At 27.3% G+C, this 18,228-nt stretch overlaps 1 protein-coding gene across 2 annotated transcripts in view; it reads right to left on the minus strand.

The window, feature by feature from the left end:
- The window catches only part of LOC118064859 (trissin receptor-like), a 46,463-nt gene that overhangs the window by 2,279 nt on the left and 25,956 nt on the right, over positions 1-18,228 (minus strand). For both annotated transcript variants that reach the window (XM_035079758.1, XM_035079757.1), the window contains one exon: positions 62-713. In XM_035079758.1, the coding sequence (XP_034935649.1) occupies positions 62-713 (652 nt within the window). The remainder of the gene's footprint in view (positions 1-61; positions 714-18,228) is intronic.

Genomic DNA, 18,228 nt, shown 5'->3' on the forward strand with positions numbered 1-18,228 from the left:
CTATAAATAAATAGTATTGATAATTTATCGTCTGAGAAAAAGGGAAAAATTTTAAACTTACCTGATAACTCCACGACGTGCTCGAAGAACATTTCTACTAGAAGCACGTACATGATTGACTGTTCCGTTTCTTGTCCTGGCAACTAGACCCGGTGCATTAAATGCAGCACCGCTCTTCCAAAGTCCCACAGCAATTCTCGTATAGAGACAACTCATGAGGAACAGTGGTATAAGATAAAGAAAGATTAAATTGATGGCATCTAGAACCTTTTTATTATGTTTCTCCATGTTTGCTGCACAAATGATGTCAACAGTTCCAGAATTCAGCACATTACTGATTGTTTCAACATAAACGAATCTCGGGGAAGCATAAACTGCTGCGAGAATCCAAACAATTACTACTATTGCCCTCAGTCGGCTTCTTGTGAGCATTGATTTGCATTTTATTGGATGAATTATCGCCAGATATCGTTCCACACACACCAGCACTAGTATCATGATACTTGCAGTGTAAGAAAGAGCGTACACAAACATGTAAGCTTTACACAGGAAATCACCCAAAGGCCAACTGCTCATTAGATAATTTGTCAGAGTTTGGTAAACACAAAATATCCCCACACAAAGATCAGCCACTGCCAAATTTGCCAGGAAGAAGTTTGTTATTCCTCTCATTTTTCGAGAGAACATGACCACGAAGATAACCATTAAATTACCTGCAAGCAAAAAGATAAAAGTGTGAATTTTCTGAGTTACTTATTTCATTACTTTTGTGGTGAAACACCTCTGTTTCGTTTTCAAAGTATCTCTGAATAATAAAGCCTGACTAAAATAAAAGATAACTCCTTAAATATAAACTTGAAGTAGTAAAAACTAATTGCTTTTTGAAGTAAATAGAAAGCAATGTATAAGCATTCTTAATAGTGTGAAATGCGGAAAATTCTAGTGGAAAAAATCTCTATGAAAAATTCTCACTCGAGAAAGAATTGCAATTATTTGCACATTATATATTTATGTTCATATCGTGTTGAAGGGAAAATTGAGAATAAAATAAAAATAGTTTTTGTTTCTTAAATAAATTTTTCAATCCTTTTATAGAAAAAATATTTTATATTCATACTTGAATATTTTCTATTTTATAGCTTGTACAAAAATAATCTTCAACAAAGATTTCTTATTTATGTTAAGCTCTAAAAGCTTTGGATCTTGTCCAGGAAATTGGAATAAACTTGTCTAATCAGGAAGCAGAGTGAAAAATAAATTTCCAAGGATGTATATTAATTTTGTTAACACAAGTGAAAATTAATTTTATCAGAAATTTAATTAGATTATTTATCATGAGTTTATAAGTTGAGTTCAAATTTATCGTGGTCGAGAGTACAATATTCCTTTTACTTCCAAACCATTACAAATTATCAGTGCATGATATTCATTGCGACCAAGTATCTGCAGTCATTTTTTACCCTCCAGAACTTCATAAAAAAATTTCACTCGTTAGCTCAATTGATTATTCTATGGACTAAAATTAATTTTCCAGGAATTAGACAATTATTTCGAAAGGGGATATTAAAGAAAAATCATGAGTGACATGAATTATTGAAAGAATTTCTTTTTTATTTATTTTGATAGAAACATCAGCGCTCTCATTTTTCAAGTTCAATTGAATACAGATAAATTTTTATTTTGCGTGTTTTCAACACATTTTGTTCACCACACTCATTACTAAGATTTATCAAACAATGTTTTTTGAAGTAGGAAAAAGATTATAGTGATGAAACGTATCTTTTTATACAATAAAAATAATCATAGTAAATTCCTATAAGATTCTTATATTTTAGATCTAAAATAACAAAGAAAAAGGATCAAGAATTCTTTGAAGTTTCACAAAACTTTTGCAAGCTACAATTTTTGAGCACAATAGATGTTCCATTTTGTACAATCTAATAACGAAAAGATAAACGTCTGCAGCTATTATACATTACATTCTTTGCATTATCTTTTCAATACTTGCATTTCAGATTCTCATAAAGTAAATTGAATTCATATGAGTAAAAAAAGCAGTTGGTATGTACTAATAGCATTAAAAAATTCAAATCACGTAATTGGATTCTAACAAATTAAATGATTCACAATCTTTGTCCGAGAAAATTTATCACATTATATGTAATTATCAGTTGATTAAATACATACGACTCTAACAAACGTATCAATGAAGAATGAAACATTTCATTTGTCTGTCCGAAAATAAAAAAACCATCAAGTTTAAACCATTTTCATTACATTATTAAAAGCAGGAAATTCTCGTTAAATTGAGTTAACCACTTCAAGGGTCCAAGGATTTCAAACTAATGTTATGTATATATTGGAGAAACTTCTTGGGTTTAGAAACACAGCTTTACACCATCAATAGAAGGTTTATTGGATTCCCTCTAGATCCCTTAATCATCAAGCCTCTAATTATCGCATGTTTATTATTCAATTGACAATGGACTAATGTTAACAAAAATTATGAAATTTTTTTATGAAGAATTGTCAAGTACTTTTTCTGATCTAAATTGTCTGTTAATCAAACTTTTTACTTGCTATAACTACTTAGAAATTTTTAGCACCAAAGTTTCTCAAAATTCGTCAGGTTTACTTTCTAATAGAAGTTAAAATCTGTTTATTTGAATATTGGCAAGATTTCAATTTATTTGACATTAGCATTGCTTTAAAGATAAATGTAAGTTTCTCCTTCAAATGTTACATTTTATGCCTACATATTTTTACCTCACATTTACTAAAAATAATCGTACATTTCATTAATAAAATAGAAACGAGTAGAGCATTATGAAACGATAGACCATTTTGAAGTTTTCTTTTTTATTCTCGAGCAATACTTGATACAAGTAATGAATAAAAAGTTAGTGTTCAATGAAAAAAAGTAAAATACTCTTGCTATATTGAAGAAACCTGGCTATCTACCTTATAAGAGTTATATTTATCTGCCAATAAAATATTGATTGACTCATAGAAACCTTATCTATCAAAAAATCTTGATTATCTGATTCCTGTAGAGATTACTAAATATTAACTGAGATCTATAACGAAGGATAAACCCTATATGTATATTCGGTCAGAGAATAGACGAAAGCCTTTGAGATACTCTAAGAGTAATGAAGAGCATAAACTTCATGTAGATGTAATTTCAGTTTCCATAAAACATAGTAGATGTGCTTGGGTAATTATTTTATGAAATCAATTTGACAACGAAACAGTTCAAAAGTTAATCGAACAATTTAGTTCTGAATAGGATAGTCTTCATCATTGTGAATACAGCAATTAAGTCGAACAAACAAATAAAAGTAAAAAAAATTTCTTTATTTTAAGTATACCACTACTCATAAATTTCATTTCATTCGAATCGATCTTTGACAAAAATTTCCAACTGATTCATCTGTGGTAGAAACTTTGTTCCATTGTTCGTTGTAAGTTGTGGAACGGGTGTTGTTCGTTGAATTTTACTGAGCTTAATTTAGACTTGCAGTTTGTATCTGAATGTGCACATTAAAATAAAAAATTGTGTTGATGAATTGTGATTTTCTTGGCTTAAATTGATTCAATAATTTAAAAAAAACAACCTATAATTTTGTCAGTCTGTAAAATTATGTGATGTTCTAGGTTTATTTATGAAATTTTTTTTCTCTTTTAAACAGTAGTAAATGTCATTTTGCTTTGTCTCCATATTTTTTAACTGTGCTGGCATGAATATTTTATTTAACAAATAATTAAAATTTATTACTATGTATCCCTCGCTAGATATGCAGTAGAAAAGTTTCTCATCGTTATTTATGATTCCAATTAGCTAAATATGGTTACAAAAATTTTAATATACAGTAAATAGTTTTGAGACAGAAAAATTCACAATAAAAATATTTTTATTACAATAACATATTTATGAAAAATTTAAACGATGCAGTGATGGTAGATATAATGAATTCAAAACTTGAATTAAATGAAAAAATTTCATTAAAGATGTGATTTTAAAAAGAGCATGCCATGTCATAGAAAATTAAAAAAACCATTAATTGATTGTCAATCACTACTACTGAGTTCAATACCTTCAAAAAGATCAGTTACTTAGAAAGCTTTTAAGTTTGAATAAAAAATAAATTTTCCCTTGACAGCATTTATTTTCGCTTGAATGAATTTTTGATTATCTCGAGATAATATAAAATAAAATGTACAAAATTGACGAAGTTTCATCTTGCCTTGGGTAACTGGTCAGCACAGATTGTAGTAAAATTTCCTTCAGCATCGATATTTCAATACCTAACAAACTTAGTTAAACAAAAATTTTCCATTGAAAATTTTATCATAATTAGTTAGAAAATTAACACCGTCCGACGTTAATAAATTATTCGATTCTTTTTAAAAATTTCGTTTAAATAAACAAATAGAAACCATAGAAAAACTTCAAACACATTACCGATAAAACAAAACAAAAATCATTCAGAAGTAATTTTTGAAAATTTGCCAAAATCGTTCTCAGAAGACAGAGTGTATTGACATTAGCAATAAAATCGAAAAAATCAATCACAGTCTTAACACTTTACCAAAACAAAGACTTTATTTTTAGCTTTAGTTTAAAATAGAACAACTTTTGAGTCTTCATTACAAATTTACTTAAAATTAATAGAACATCGAGGGAAAAACTTCTATATAATAAATTAGTTGTCAATTAATTCGTCAAATCCCAATCGGTTTATGGGATTGAAAATTTTTCAACGTTTCAATATTGAGGTATGGATAAACGTATCAATTAGGACGACCTTGTATCGATTAAGGACTATTATAAACTACATGAAAATGTCCTTAATGAGGTCCATGTTCTTACTATTGATGAAAGGATTAGATCCAAGGCCATTGGAGATAGGTATTAATTCATTTATTATACAACGGTTAGCTTATTAACTGATGCTTATGTCATTATAATTTTGTTAAGATTTCTTTTCTTTGAATGAAAAATATTGATCTGAATTAACATTCAGATAATCACGTCAAATAAACATCGATTTATCAAACAACTTTATTAAATATTTTTTTATATTTACTGAAAAAAGTCATTCATTACAAATCATATGAAGATCATGATAAATTTTATCATCACGTATCAGCTCAGCGGAATAGAATCGAAATCATAGATGTCACACCTCGAAGGCAGAAAGGATATGTGACTATTGTGAGTTACCGAGTGAATTTTTTATTTTCTTATCTATAGATATTTTGATTTATACAATCTGGAATTTTATTACTTTATTGTTAACGGAAAAGGAGATAAAGCGGAACACAATACATTAAGCGTTATATTAACAAATGTTAATAATTTTAAATGCATTAATAAATTGAAAAATTGATAAATAAAAAGTGCAATAAGCGTTTTTAAACTTATTTTAATATAGATTAGTACATTGTCTCGAGTGTTTCATTTTGTCCACCTTTCCCCTATATGTTCTAAAAACATTCTTGCAGTAGCTTATATGGTTTTTATCTCATGATCATGTTGATAGCTTAATAAAATTACTGTATATAAATGTGAAACATTATCTATGATGCTATGAAACTGTATCACTCAATCAGATTCTCCATACTGTCTAGTATTCTTGTTCACAGCGCAAATTTTTACCAGTTTCTGAAGTAAATTTGGGGATGAGATCTTATAAGAATAATGTCAAAATATATCTTCATATTTTCATCTTCCCTTAGAAATCTGTTTGAAACTTTAACTCAAAATTAGAGTATTCATTGAAAAAAACTTTGATAAAAATTATTTGAAAATTTTTATGAATATTAATCTACTTTTTCTTTTGCTGTTATCTCTTTTTTATTCATTCACATGTGCAAATTTATTAGTTCATGGTAATTCCCGGGCACTCATTTTTTTCTCAATTTTTATGCGTGATGTTGCTGATATTCAATTCTTTTCACTCTTACTTTGTTGATATTTGATTTTCATAACAATTCAGATCAGTACAAAATGGTAAAACAATTATTCTCAATTACAAATACAAGAGAAAATTAATTAAATTTACTGCACGTGAAAAATGGTTTTTGATACTGTCGTCAGTCCGATAAATATATTTAAAAAATTACTGTTCATATGTTGATTTCCATAGAACAAAAAAAAGCACATAAATATCAATTTTATTGAAAAGTATTAAGTGATTTTATAAAATTCTACTTTTTTCGAAATATTACAATACTTCATCTCAAATTTTTTGATATTCGTGATACAAGTAAAGTGTAATATCATGTTGATAAAAAAAATTGAAAAATATATTTAAAAAAATCCATTACTTGTTTTACAAACATAATAAAAATGAACGGAGAGAATAGAATTTCCTGATCTCTGAGCAAACAGATTTAGAATCCTGCCTTGAATATTTTTATTCTCGTTTAAATTTTATCAAACAAAATTTTATTGTATGTAAACAAATTTCTCGTCGACGATAATATCTAGAGAACACTTAAAAATATTTTTATTCGATAAATGTCTTCTTCAACATGTCTGGAAGTAACTCAGTATTGAGTTAAATTTCTCAAGATATTTCTAATTTTATTTAATAAAATAAATGTAACTCAATATCACTGCAAATCGTAGTATTTAATTTAAAACACTTAAAGTGTTTTAAAATGACGATACCCATTTGATTAACATTATAGTCACTTTTAATGTACTTGGAAGTGTTTGGGATTTGCAGTGATTATCACTGGAATATCACTTTTTAAAAAATAAGGGACAAAAATTATATTATTTTAAGACAGTGATCCTTTAATACACAAAGAGTTTAATTTTTGATAAATAAAATGACTTCTATTCATAATACAGTTTTTCATAACTTTTATAATTAGGAATTAAAGCAAAGTAACTTGATTACTTTTGTAATGAACTCATTTCTCGAAGTCCAGTAAACTGTTTCCAACATTCCAAATGTTAATTCATAACAAAAATCCTTATTAGTATCAATGAAATTATATTTATAGTCTATTACAAGTTTAAATTTAAATGAAATTTTTGAATATTTTTCAGCATAAAATTTTAATCATTCAACATATGTTACACAAATAAGTGAAATGTTACTTTTCATGTGGATGCATTAATTTTCACGGGATGTTTTTTTCCCGCTTTCCTGCTTTTTTGTTTCCGGTAAAATTAAAATATCATCTCCATCCAAATTTCAATCCAGCGTGAGAAAGAGATAAAGTTCATAAAGGTCGAATTTAAATATATGTATCTAAAGTAAAACTGAGCTATGAGAAACTCTTTTCGCAAATGGGTTTCATATTTGGGTTCCATTCGACTAACAAGGCTTCAAATTACTTTTACGAAATCTCAGGACGCCAGAAATATGTCTGATGTTCATGATTATGAATCATTTGACTTCTTTTATTATTTATTTATCTTCATTGATAATATCTCAAGAAATGAAACAATTGTTTTACAATTTACTTATTACTAATGCAAAACAATTGGATCGTTTGTTTCATAATACAGTAATTGATGAATATGTTGATGATTTAATTCAAGTGTGCGCTATATGTTGATATTTTTAAGCCTTTTTCTCTAACGAGTAGATATTGAGCTCTCGTAACACGTTTAGGGATTATTACTACATGGATAAATTCGTCCTCAATCCAATTTAATTGGCATTATATCAATTAGTATTAGTTGATAAAATAAAAATTTTGACATCCCAAACTAAAAGAATATAAGCTATTTCGTAATCTTACGTATTAATTAGATTTCATCTATTTTTTAAACTATTCTCATTAAAACATTCAAGAATAAAAAACTTTTTATATTCCATTTATTATTTTTGAAATTTAGTAAATGACAGCCACTGAATTAATAGGCTGTTTAAAAAGATTATAACAGATAATTAATCACGCAATTAATTTCCTGTCGAATATTTCATGGTAAAATTTCCGATCAATATTTATTAAAAAGAAAATAAGAACATATGTTGTTGTTTTATTTATTAACTATGATTACACTTTAAATTGATAAATTGTTCATACAAATATTTTCATACATCAAATCATACAATTGCGGATTATTGTTTTCAGAAATTTTTTCATCAAATTTAACTATGTTAGTTGGATATCCAAAATAATAATAGTAATTTTTAAATTCACGATAGCAAGAATTTAATTTTAGAAAATGAACGTTGAAATTTCAGTCACTTATCGCAAATCATGCTTAGTACAACCACTAGTGAATATATTTGCAACATTCCATAGATACCAGTTACTCGGTCAACTTGACATCGAACCGTTTAGGAAATGCTTCATTATTATTTGAATATAATAGCTCTCTTGGCCACTTACACTATTAAATTAGAGCTGTCGAAACTTGAGTATTTATTCCTTCATAACAACATCATCAAAAATATACATTATCCCAAGAGGAGATGAATTATATTTTTTGTGTAACAAACACTCGAATAGTAGTGGTAAAAGCCGAAAGATGAACAATAATGATAAGAATATGGTTTTTTGTTAATTATAAATAACAAACAATCTTAGTATATATTACTTTTAGCTGTTCATTAAGCAAAATCCGTATAACCTTCACTTGTATTTAAAGTGTAACTTGAATCTCTATCAAAGCAAGATGCTCTAACAATCCCCAATCAAGTTTAATGAGACCAAGTATGAAAAAGAATAAAAAAAGTTTTAGTTCACAGTGTTTTTTCCAATTTCATTAAAATTAATTTTATGCATCATTCAAGAATTTATATTCAACACTATCAACAATTCAAAATATAGTTCTCTCGAATTAATATTAAAATTTATTTATTTTGATTCAAAGTAACTTCGAAACGGAAATTCATTAAACTATTGAAAAAATGATCTGAACAAACCTGACATTTGTAGCAGATGCTTACAACATACACTGCAAATGAAGATATGAAAATAATGGTGAATAAATAGGTAGAGGAAGGTGGGGTAAAGTGGAACGCCAAGAAAAAATTTAAATCAACCAATTAACCACTATGTCAACAAATGTTAATAATTTTAAATGCATTAATAAATTGAAAAATTGATAAATAAAAAATGCAATAAGCGTTTTCAAACTGATTTTTATAAATTAGTACATTGTCTCGAGTGTTTCATTTTGCCTCTGCGTTCCACTTTACCCTCCTTTCCCTTCAGTAGCTCTAAGTGGTTTTATCAGTGAATTTTGATAGGAATTTCATTTCCTGTCCAATTTTATCCTCCATATTACTCATCAATCCATTAATATGAGTTCTTCATCTACTGAAATATTGATTTTATTAAATAGAACATCAATTTCATACTTGCATTCCAGATTTATTATAAAATCTGAATTATTATACATGGTTATTCATTATAATACAATTATCAAAGTCATGTTATGTTCAATCTATTTGCAACCAAGAAGGAAATCATTTGCCTCTATTTGCATTAATAAAAGTGTTTCATTGGGTGAATGAATATTAACTAGGCTTCATTGAAGTATTTTGTAATCGTGGAATTTATATCATCCATTTTTTGCCTTATTGAAAATAATTTTTTGGATCAAAAGAGCAGAGACATGAAATATAAAAATAAAAGCATAAAGGCAAAGCGTATGAGACTTGATGGTAAGACGATGACGCAAATGAAGATGACGTGACGATACTAACGAAAAGCCGCGAGCATGAATGGTAAGGGGTTAGTCTTTGACAAACGACTCATTAAGACATACGTGTCTCGAATTGAGCTTTTGAATATTCTTATGCTGTCCTTTTATGTTGTTAACACATATGCCACTAGACTTGCCATGAATATTTAATTTCCATTTTTTTCAGTGTATTTTAAGAAATATAATATAATTTTTCATAATTACAATTTTTTATTGATCAAATATGGCAAGTACTCGATTGAAATATTGATAAAAACTTTCAAATTGAAATATCTAAGGAAGGAACAACTGCTAGTCAATCACTTTCTGGCAAAAAAAAGATGTATTTCCATCTTTGCATTCTTTTTTATCTTGAATATGAATATTTTCGGATTATTTTAAAAAGATTAAATGCACGTGGATTTTTTATACAATTTCAACATTCTAAGCTCAAGTAAAAGTGCAAAAATAAACGCTAGAGGTCTTAGGTAATGAAGTGTTTCTGGCAGGACAATTTGCATAACAATAGAGAGAACTTATTTCAGTATTTAATTTTAACTCTTACAATATTCAATTTATTTTTTTCATTTACTTCCTTTATTTTATCTATTTTTGTTTGTATTAAAAATATTCAGTTTACAAAGATATCAAAGCTTTCCACAATTTCAAATTTATCCAATCATACCGCATTTCTAGATTAACTTTCGTCCGTTTCTAGAAATGAGGGATGTTTATAGCATTATCGTTTAATGAAACAGCTCATCTATAAAAACCAGCAAACTTTTTCCCTTCAACTTAACTTTTACATTTGAGGGAATTGTGGCGTCATAGACTGCCTTTCTAGATTTTATTAAACAAATTTCTATTTCCGTCTTTAATACTTAAGTGCAATTATTATCATCCCTCTTATATCGATAAAAAATTTTTACAAAAAGTTAATTGATTTATTTTATTTGGGATTTTGATTAAATATTGAAAAAAAAACATTCCTCAAAGTATTTGTCTCAATAAAACTGTCACTGCAAAGCTCACAATTTAATCTACAAAAAATAAAATGTAATATCGTGATAACAAAAAATACAAAAAAAAATTTTTTTTCATTATTTGAGCAAAGTTTCGAATAGGAACAGTCTGGAGGACAAAATCTGCAGTTTCCGAGAGCGCTTTTCACTATCCCAGTGGCATCTGATCCTTTCATGAGACTTATCCACAGAGAATTGAATCTAAAGGCTTTCAAAATTCTGTACTGGAGGATGTCTACATTGAAATGAATTTATTGGAAACTGTTGAAGTCCACAAGCACATTCGTTGCAGTAAGGTCATAAACTTTTCTTCAATATTTATATTTATAAATTATTATCTTGTTTTATTCATTCTACGAGCTTTGGTGAATTTATATTATCTCCCTAGAGGGTAGAGTAAAAAATTTTTTTTTACAGAATAAAATAAGAGAATATCTGCATAACGATAAGTAGTTGAATTTCTTTGCATAATCCAAATATTTTGTTCTAGTTACTAGACCATTTTACTAACTCGTGAACCGCAAATGATGCCTATATTCTTATTCGTCTTCTGCTTGGTTTGGTGAATTGAGAAGAACTTGTCATTTTCTTAAATTTAGTTGGGGATTCTCTTGAAAATGCTAATGTTAAGTAATATTTTTTATTAAAATATATATCGTAAGTCGTAGAATATAAATCTTCTCAAAATTATAGTATTTTGGGAAAATGATCTATGTTATTACTCTAAGAGAAACAAAACCAAGTGAAAAGCATAAATTTATTGTAGATATGAAATTCCATTTCCCATAATTTTACTTCTAGAAAACTTGAAATGTATCGTAAAACGTAAGATTTATTGAAGAGTTAGACTGATTAAATGTCGTTTGAATCACATGAATACATAAAATACAAAATGATAACAGAATTTAAAACGAATTTGGAACATTTGGTTGACGACTATAATAAAGATTCTAGATTCAGATGATTTTAAGTTGTTGATGGCTCAAATTAGTTAGGAAGTTTGAATTTCAACTGTCATAAATGAATATAATATGCATACTTAGATTTATTGTACAGAAATACTTGTAAGTGATAAGAAATTTTTGTAAACTTGAATTTGCAATCAGCTTAGATTTAATATTACTTGATAGTTCAAACATGTTTGATTTGTCCTTGTGTTATAATTGCTTATAGCTTTTCGTTTTACCAGAAAAATTTATTGTTGTATTTATCATGAATGCTTCTTTGAAAATAACAATAATTACCAATACATCAAAAAATCTTGGAGGAAATTTATTTAGAAGATAATTTTTATACAAGATAATTATCTCATGAAGATATTAATTTATAACAACTTGACTACATTTAAAATTAATTTAAATTTAGTTGACTCCAAATATAACTGTGCTTTTGTATTAGGAATTGAGTGTCTATTTCAACATTATTTAAATGAGAAAAGCATGAATATTGTCTTCTAGATAATAAAAAGGAATAAAACTAGAAAATGAAATTTCTTGAAAATAGTGTCAAGTAAACTAGAACATCACGCCGAAATTATTTTTACCTTCAATAGCTGTTTTTAGATTATATAACAACATCATACACCAATTCACTCAATTCTGGCATTCTATCAAGGATTAAAATTGTATCCCTAATAAGTTGTAAGATCTTTAGTAACTATTTTGTCAGTTTAATAGCTGGATAACTTTTTTTTGTAAATGTTAAAAGAATTTTGAACACTCTACAAAATTATTAATTTAATAAAAAATGAAAAAAAATCGTAGAGTCATTATTTTTATACAATTCATTAAAGGAAACATTTCAATCTAACTTGATTGATTGATACATCTTAGATCAATCTAAAGTATATAAATGTTAAACAAAAATTTGAGTAAAAATCGAAGATCGTTTTGCTGTTTCCAATTGAAAAAAAAATTCTCTAGTTAAATCCATTTTTACAGAACTCGTAAAGTAATTATAGTCCTTTTAAATTCATGCATCAGTTTAATACAATGGAAGTTTATTTGTAATTGAGTTTTTTATTGCTTTTACTACAGTTAAAACTAGTGATAGATTACTACGTTGTAGTGAATATATTTTCTTTTCAATCATTCTTAATTTCGAATTTGGAAAATTTATTAGACAAGTTGAATATTTTTCTAGATATAAATTTTGTATTTATTAAAAAAACAACTCTCACTAAATAAAATAAATTCTGGAATTTACGTAAAATATTCTTACTAGATAGAGAGATTGTAGTTATTTTCAACGATCGATAGTAACCCTGGAGGTGAAACTGATCTAATTTAAAACAAAAGTTTATAAACAACTATTGATCAAGAATTAGCTTATCAAAAAACATAAATTTATCCAAGATAGATATTTGATTTTCTAATCTAATTCTTCGATTTCAAAATATCTTAATGGAAGTAACAATGCTATTATTGGTAAAATAACTGATGTATAAATAATCCATGTAAATGTATTTAACATGATGCTTGAAATGTATCTTTATCTACTTATTTACTTGGCAAGAGCTATTAGTCTCAAAATATTACTAGGGATTTAGCATTCCAGTTTATCACATCTGTTGTTGACAGTTGTTTACTGTCAAGGATCCTTCTAATTTGTGATTATTAATTTACATATTATCATTATTAACACTTAAATTAAGTTAAAATTACCAGCTTGAATTAAATTGTTTTTTCTTAGAAAAATGAATGTTAATTTCAGCCTGAAAATGTATCCACTTAAAATAGAACCTTCTTAAAACAATTATGATCGGCTTAAAGATAGTAAAGGCTGCCTGTAGTCGATAAATTCATTATGAAATGCTGATGGAATATAACTTTTTCTTTATTGGCTTATGTTTTACTTACCAACATTCAAAAACTCATTTAACATGTAATACGCTTGATACTTTTTCCATAAATTTATAAGATAATTACTTTGCACTCGTAATATTTTGAAGATGATTTTATACTTTCATTAACTGAAAATAACAAAGAATGTAAAGAAACTAAGAAGAAAGACAAACAAGTAGTAAAGTACAAAAAAGATTAGTTTATTAATCAGCTTCAAGGTAAACGATTTGTCCATTTTTCTTGATCTCTTCAAGAACATTAAAAGTCAGAAGAGTTTGGTTAGTATAAAAAATTGTAACTTAAACTTCAGTTTAATATAAAAATCAATCATTTATAACAAATTAGTACTTCTGGATTTTTTAATCTACAGAAAATTATTAACTGATTTTTTTTTATCAATAAATTTAAAATAAGAAAGAAGAATCTACATCTTTGAACTCAATCAAAAGATATAAGCACGCTACAGTAGTTAAAGTTCTTCCCTATTGTTGATGTTGAGTTATACCTGATGAATATCTTTAGCCGATAAAGTTAAAGGAACACTATGACGTCAACAAAAAATAGAGGAAATCTCATAGTCCCTCTATACTACTATATATTACTAATATAGTTCTACTCAAGATATGTATATACTACGTGACACCATAAAAAGTTACAAGGTGATTTTGTATCTTTAGTAATTCATCATTTATATCTCTCAATATTCCCCTACATGCATATGTATGTGCCAAATAGCAGAAGAATTTATTTTTATCTGAAAAATTGTAAAGCAAATTTGTGTCAGGTCATTTATCAGTTGTGACAGTTTGCTAGTTTTCAACATACATGTTAACTGTTGGGAAGAATTTCAATGTGAGTTAAGCCATTGTGAATTGAAAACAAGATATGGATGAAATCTAATTCAAATCATGAAGGATAAAACATTTAAGTATACATTATATATCGATAAATTTGATTGATTCCTAGGAAATAGATTTACTTTTTAATATATGAAATACTAGAGTAAATTTAAAAAAATATCAGTACTCTTCACTGGTCTGGGTACGACTTAAAAGGTCCACACTACTAGCTTCCCAGTAGAAAGAATGATAAAATTTAGCTAGTGTACTATTTCTTTCTCGTTGTTGATTTTCCATAAAGAAGGGCTCGACTGATTTTTCTGATGACCTAATCAGTTCTAAGTTACATAACTATGTGTCGAATGCAATTGATCTCACGTCGATATCATTTTTTGTTCTCGAGATAATTGAGGCGAAAAATAATTCCGAACGCACATACGAAGATACAAACACACAGACGTCCACTCAAAAACTATTGTATTCCACTCTGAGAACCTTGAAACGTGAAGATTTTTCAAAATTTGGAATTGGCAAAATCGGACCCATTACGATAACTTCTCACTGAGAAGTTAAAATGAGATGTTTTTTTTTTGAAACATTAATGTCTATCAAGAGAAAATACAGTGAAATTGATCAAGTGTCTACATGAATATTTAATTCAACGGGAACAGCTCTTTAATCTCATAATTAGACGTTCAACTGGCAACTCATTAGTATTTTGAAATTGTATCTCTAATCTTATACCAATTATGTCTTTCAAAATGTGACAGTCTTTTTATAAACTCATCATAGACCTGTGTTCTACGGTAATTATGGCTGGTTTCCATTCATCCCCCAACCATCAGGTGGGTTGAGAAAAAAATATCCTGCAATAGACACATCTATTTTCTACCAAAAATCTTCCTTCAAAAATTGAGACTAAAAATCTAGGGAAATTCCTTGGAATTATACCACATGAAAAATATTATCTGAGATTCAGGGTTATGATACAGATGACACTCAACTACATCAATGAATAACGATTGTCTTTCTCACAGTTGATATTAATAATTCAATAAACTGAAGATTCACTTTATTGACTACTGGCTCTTTATTTTTGTAGGGTGAACTGCTATCAACAGTAGTACTTTGGTTTAATATTATTTACTTCAATCATCTGATTGTCGACAACTTGAAAATTTTTTTTATTGAAAACTCTAGAAAGTTTTCGTATATTTATGATGTTGTTGGAGTAATCACATTTATTGATGTACAGAAAGAAGTAGAACTGTATGAGAGAAATAATCTTAATAATAGCAATAAATTACCCACGGAACTTAGACAAAATAATTTGGCATTCACAAACTTTATACTAGCATTGTTTAAAAGTTACTTGAAATATGTAATAAGATAAGACTTGGCGATACATATGAATGTACATCTTGGTGTGTAGAAAATTAAAGCTCTTTCAAACTATTCTCTTTACTGTCTAAATATATTGGAGGCTTGTATATATTTTGATGTAACCGAAGACTAATTAAAAGCACGAGAAAAATAATTTATGAACCACGCTTTAATTTTTATTTGATAATCGAAAATACCAGTTAGGTATAGGTATTGTGAATAAATCATCTGAAATTAATTAAGGTAAATGTCTCAATTAGTAACCCAGTGAATTTATTTTCTCTTGACAAAAGTCAACTTTAGCTTTTAATTGAACAGTCAATCATTATTTCATCAATTCAATCCCTCTTTTAATATTTTCGATAAAATTCGTAGGTATTTGATTCAAAAAATTCACTTCCTGATACTGAAATTGAATCAAAATAAGTTTGGAAATAGAGTGTATCCATAAATAATAGGTTAATGTGATAATTAGAGTACAAAAGTATAATCAATAAACGCACTAACCCTGGCTTATTTTTACAGCGTGATATATCAAAGTCAGAGCTGTATACTGCAGAACCTGATATTCGCACTGAGTGTGAAGAGTGTAGAAGCTTCCAAGTTACTGTTAAGTTAATGTATTCGAGGCATAAAATACAGCCATATCCAAGCTGCACTTCCGATTACTTGAATATACTAAGGTCCAATTTCTCTTGAAATTAGTGAAAATGTTTGTCTGGCAATTTTCGTTAGAAGAAAAAGATCTCTTGGAATAAAAGTGGAAGGAATTTATCTTTTCTTTTGACTCAAAAACTAACAGATTGCTGAATTGATTTAGCTGTATTTTTTTATTACGCCCACATATGTAGAAAATAAAAATAGAAAAAGATTTTCCGAAATGACAAAATACCTGGTGAAAACATCTCTTAAGTGTCGTAGACAGACGTCAAGTTATATAAGATACATCGAAAGGGTTGGATATTTATTGGCATATTTTTATTGGGAGACATTCTGTAGAATATTTTACAAAAATATCTTTTAAGCTTCAGATACTTTTTTTGTGTCAAAAATCAAACGTTATATTTTATAGCATCTTCGAATTCTTTTTCATGCAATCAATAAATAAAAAAGAAAGTAAAGTTTCTTTTTAGTCTTGATAAATGAATGTCTATAAAATAGAAAGTAATACTTGTTTTTATTGATTTTTTAATAAAAATTGACACAATTATGACAAGATAATTTAATCATCATATTTCAGGTACATAGAATATGATGGAACAAAAACAAAAACATTTTAATTTTCATTTGCAAATATTTATCTCTCGAATTTTCCTTAAGGAACCTTTGGCCATAAAGTTTTTAATCTTTTGATCGGACAAGCAGGGGCTTTAACTTGAAAACCAATTTTAGTCTGCACAGAAATTCACGGTAAATCTTTATTATATTTTTCACAGTTTTCCTATCATGACGTTCATGTATATCTTTCAATAGTATTGTTTTAGTATATTAACTTCTTATTACTGAGACAATAAGGCAAGTAAAGGAAAAAAGAGATCTAGTCTGAGGTACTTGAAAAAATTTTTGAAACAATCATTAAAATTATTTAATTACTGAAGAGATAGACAGATTTTAGGACTTGTGTTTTATGTTTGAAACTAACTGGAATAACAATTTAATCTTAGAACTTGCAAACATCTGACATTGGATGAGAGTTGAAAGGGTAATGGTCACCTTATAGTTAGTAATTAAAACTATTTTCAAACTTTTCTACTTAACTTTTACAAAAAAAGTTTTATGATCTAATTAAACCAATTATCCTCTAGTTGATTGATTAATAAGATTAATATTAATATCATTATCTACTGCTTTCCTATCTCATATTTAGAACTTTTTTTCATCAAGATTGAAAAAAAAATTATTTCTAAAAAATGTCTAGCCTCTTCTAGATAATTATCGTATGGACTTAGCATTTTGAAATGAGCTTATGAAAGTAATGATTTGATAGTGGTTTAATTTAACACAATCTCTATTCTTTTTAGAATATCAGAAATTTTCTTAATTACGTGTCTATCTCCGAAAATTGACCAATAAAAAAATCTACTGATTCAAAAGAAAATTTACTAGCATTTATTTAAAGTAAAGTTCATAATATTAAATTAAAATATTTTTAGATGAAGTTTATGCAAAGTATACAGACATTTGAATATATTTAATTGCATATTTATGATTTATTCACAATATTTAATATGTGAAGCAACATTTTAAAAACTGAATATTCCGGAAGTAATTAAATCTATTCTTTTGCTCTAAAATTATAACGAGAACTGAATTAAAAATAATTTATTTCGTTTTATTACTAAATAACTGCTAAATACGTCCTATAAACCGAATACTCTCATAAGAATATGTCAAATTAAATAAAACTTCCCGTATTTAGCATTCCAAAGGAATTCCACTAGGTTGTAGAGCAAAAGTCTTGCGTGATTTCCAGCTGA

This window comes from Chelonus insularis, unplaced genomic scaffold (assembly GCF_013357705.1).
Source record: "Chelonus insularis isolate UGA/USDA-ARS -01 unplaced genomic scaffold, ASM1335770v1 contig_25_pilon, whole genome shotgun sequence".
In the NCBI taxonomy this organism is placed as follows: domain Eukaryota; kingdom Metazoa; phylum Arthropoda; class Insecta; order Hymenoptera; family Braconidae; genus Chelonus; species Chelonus insularis.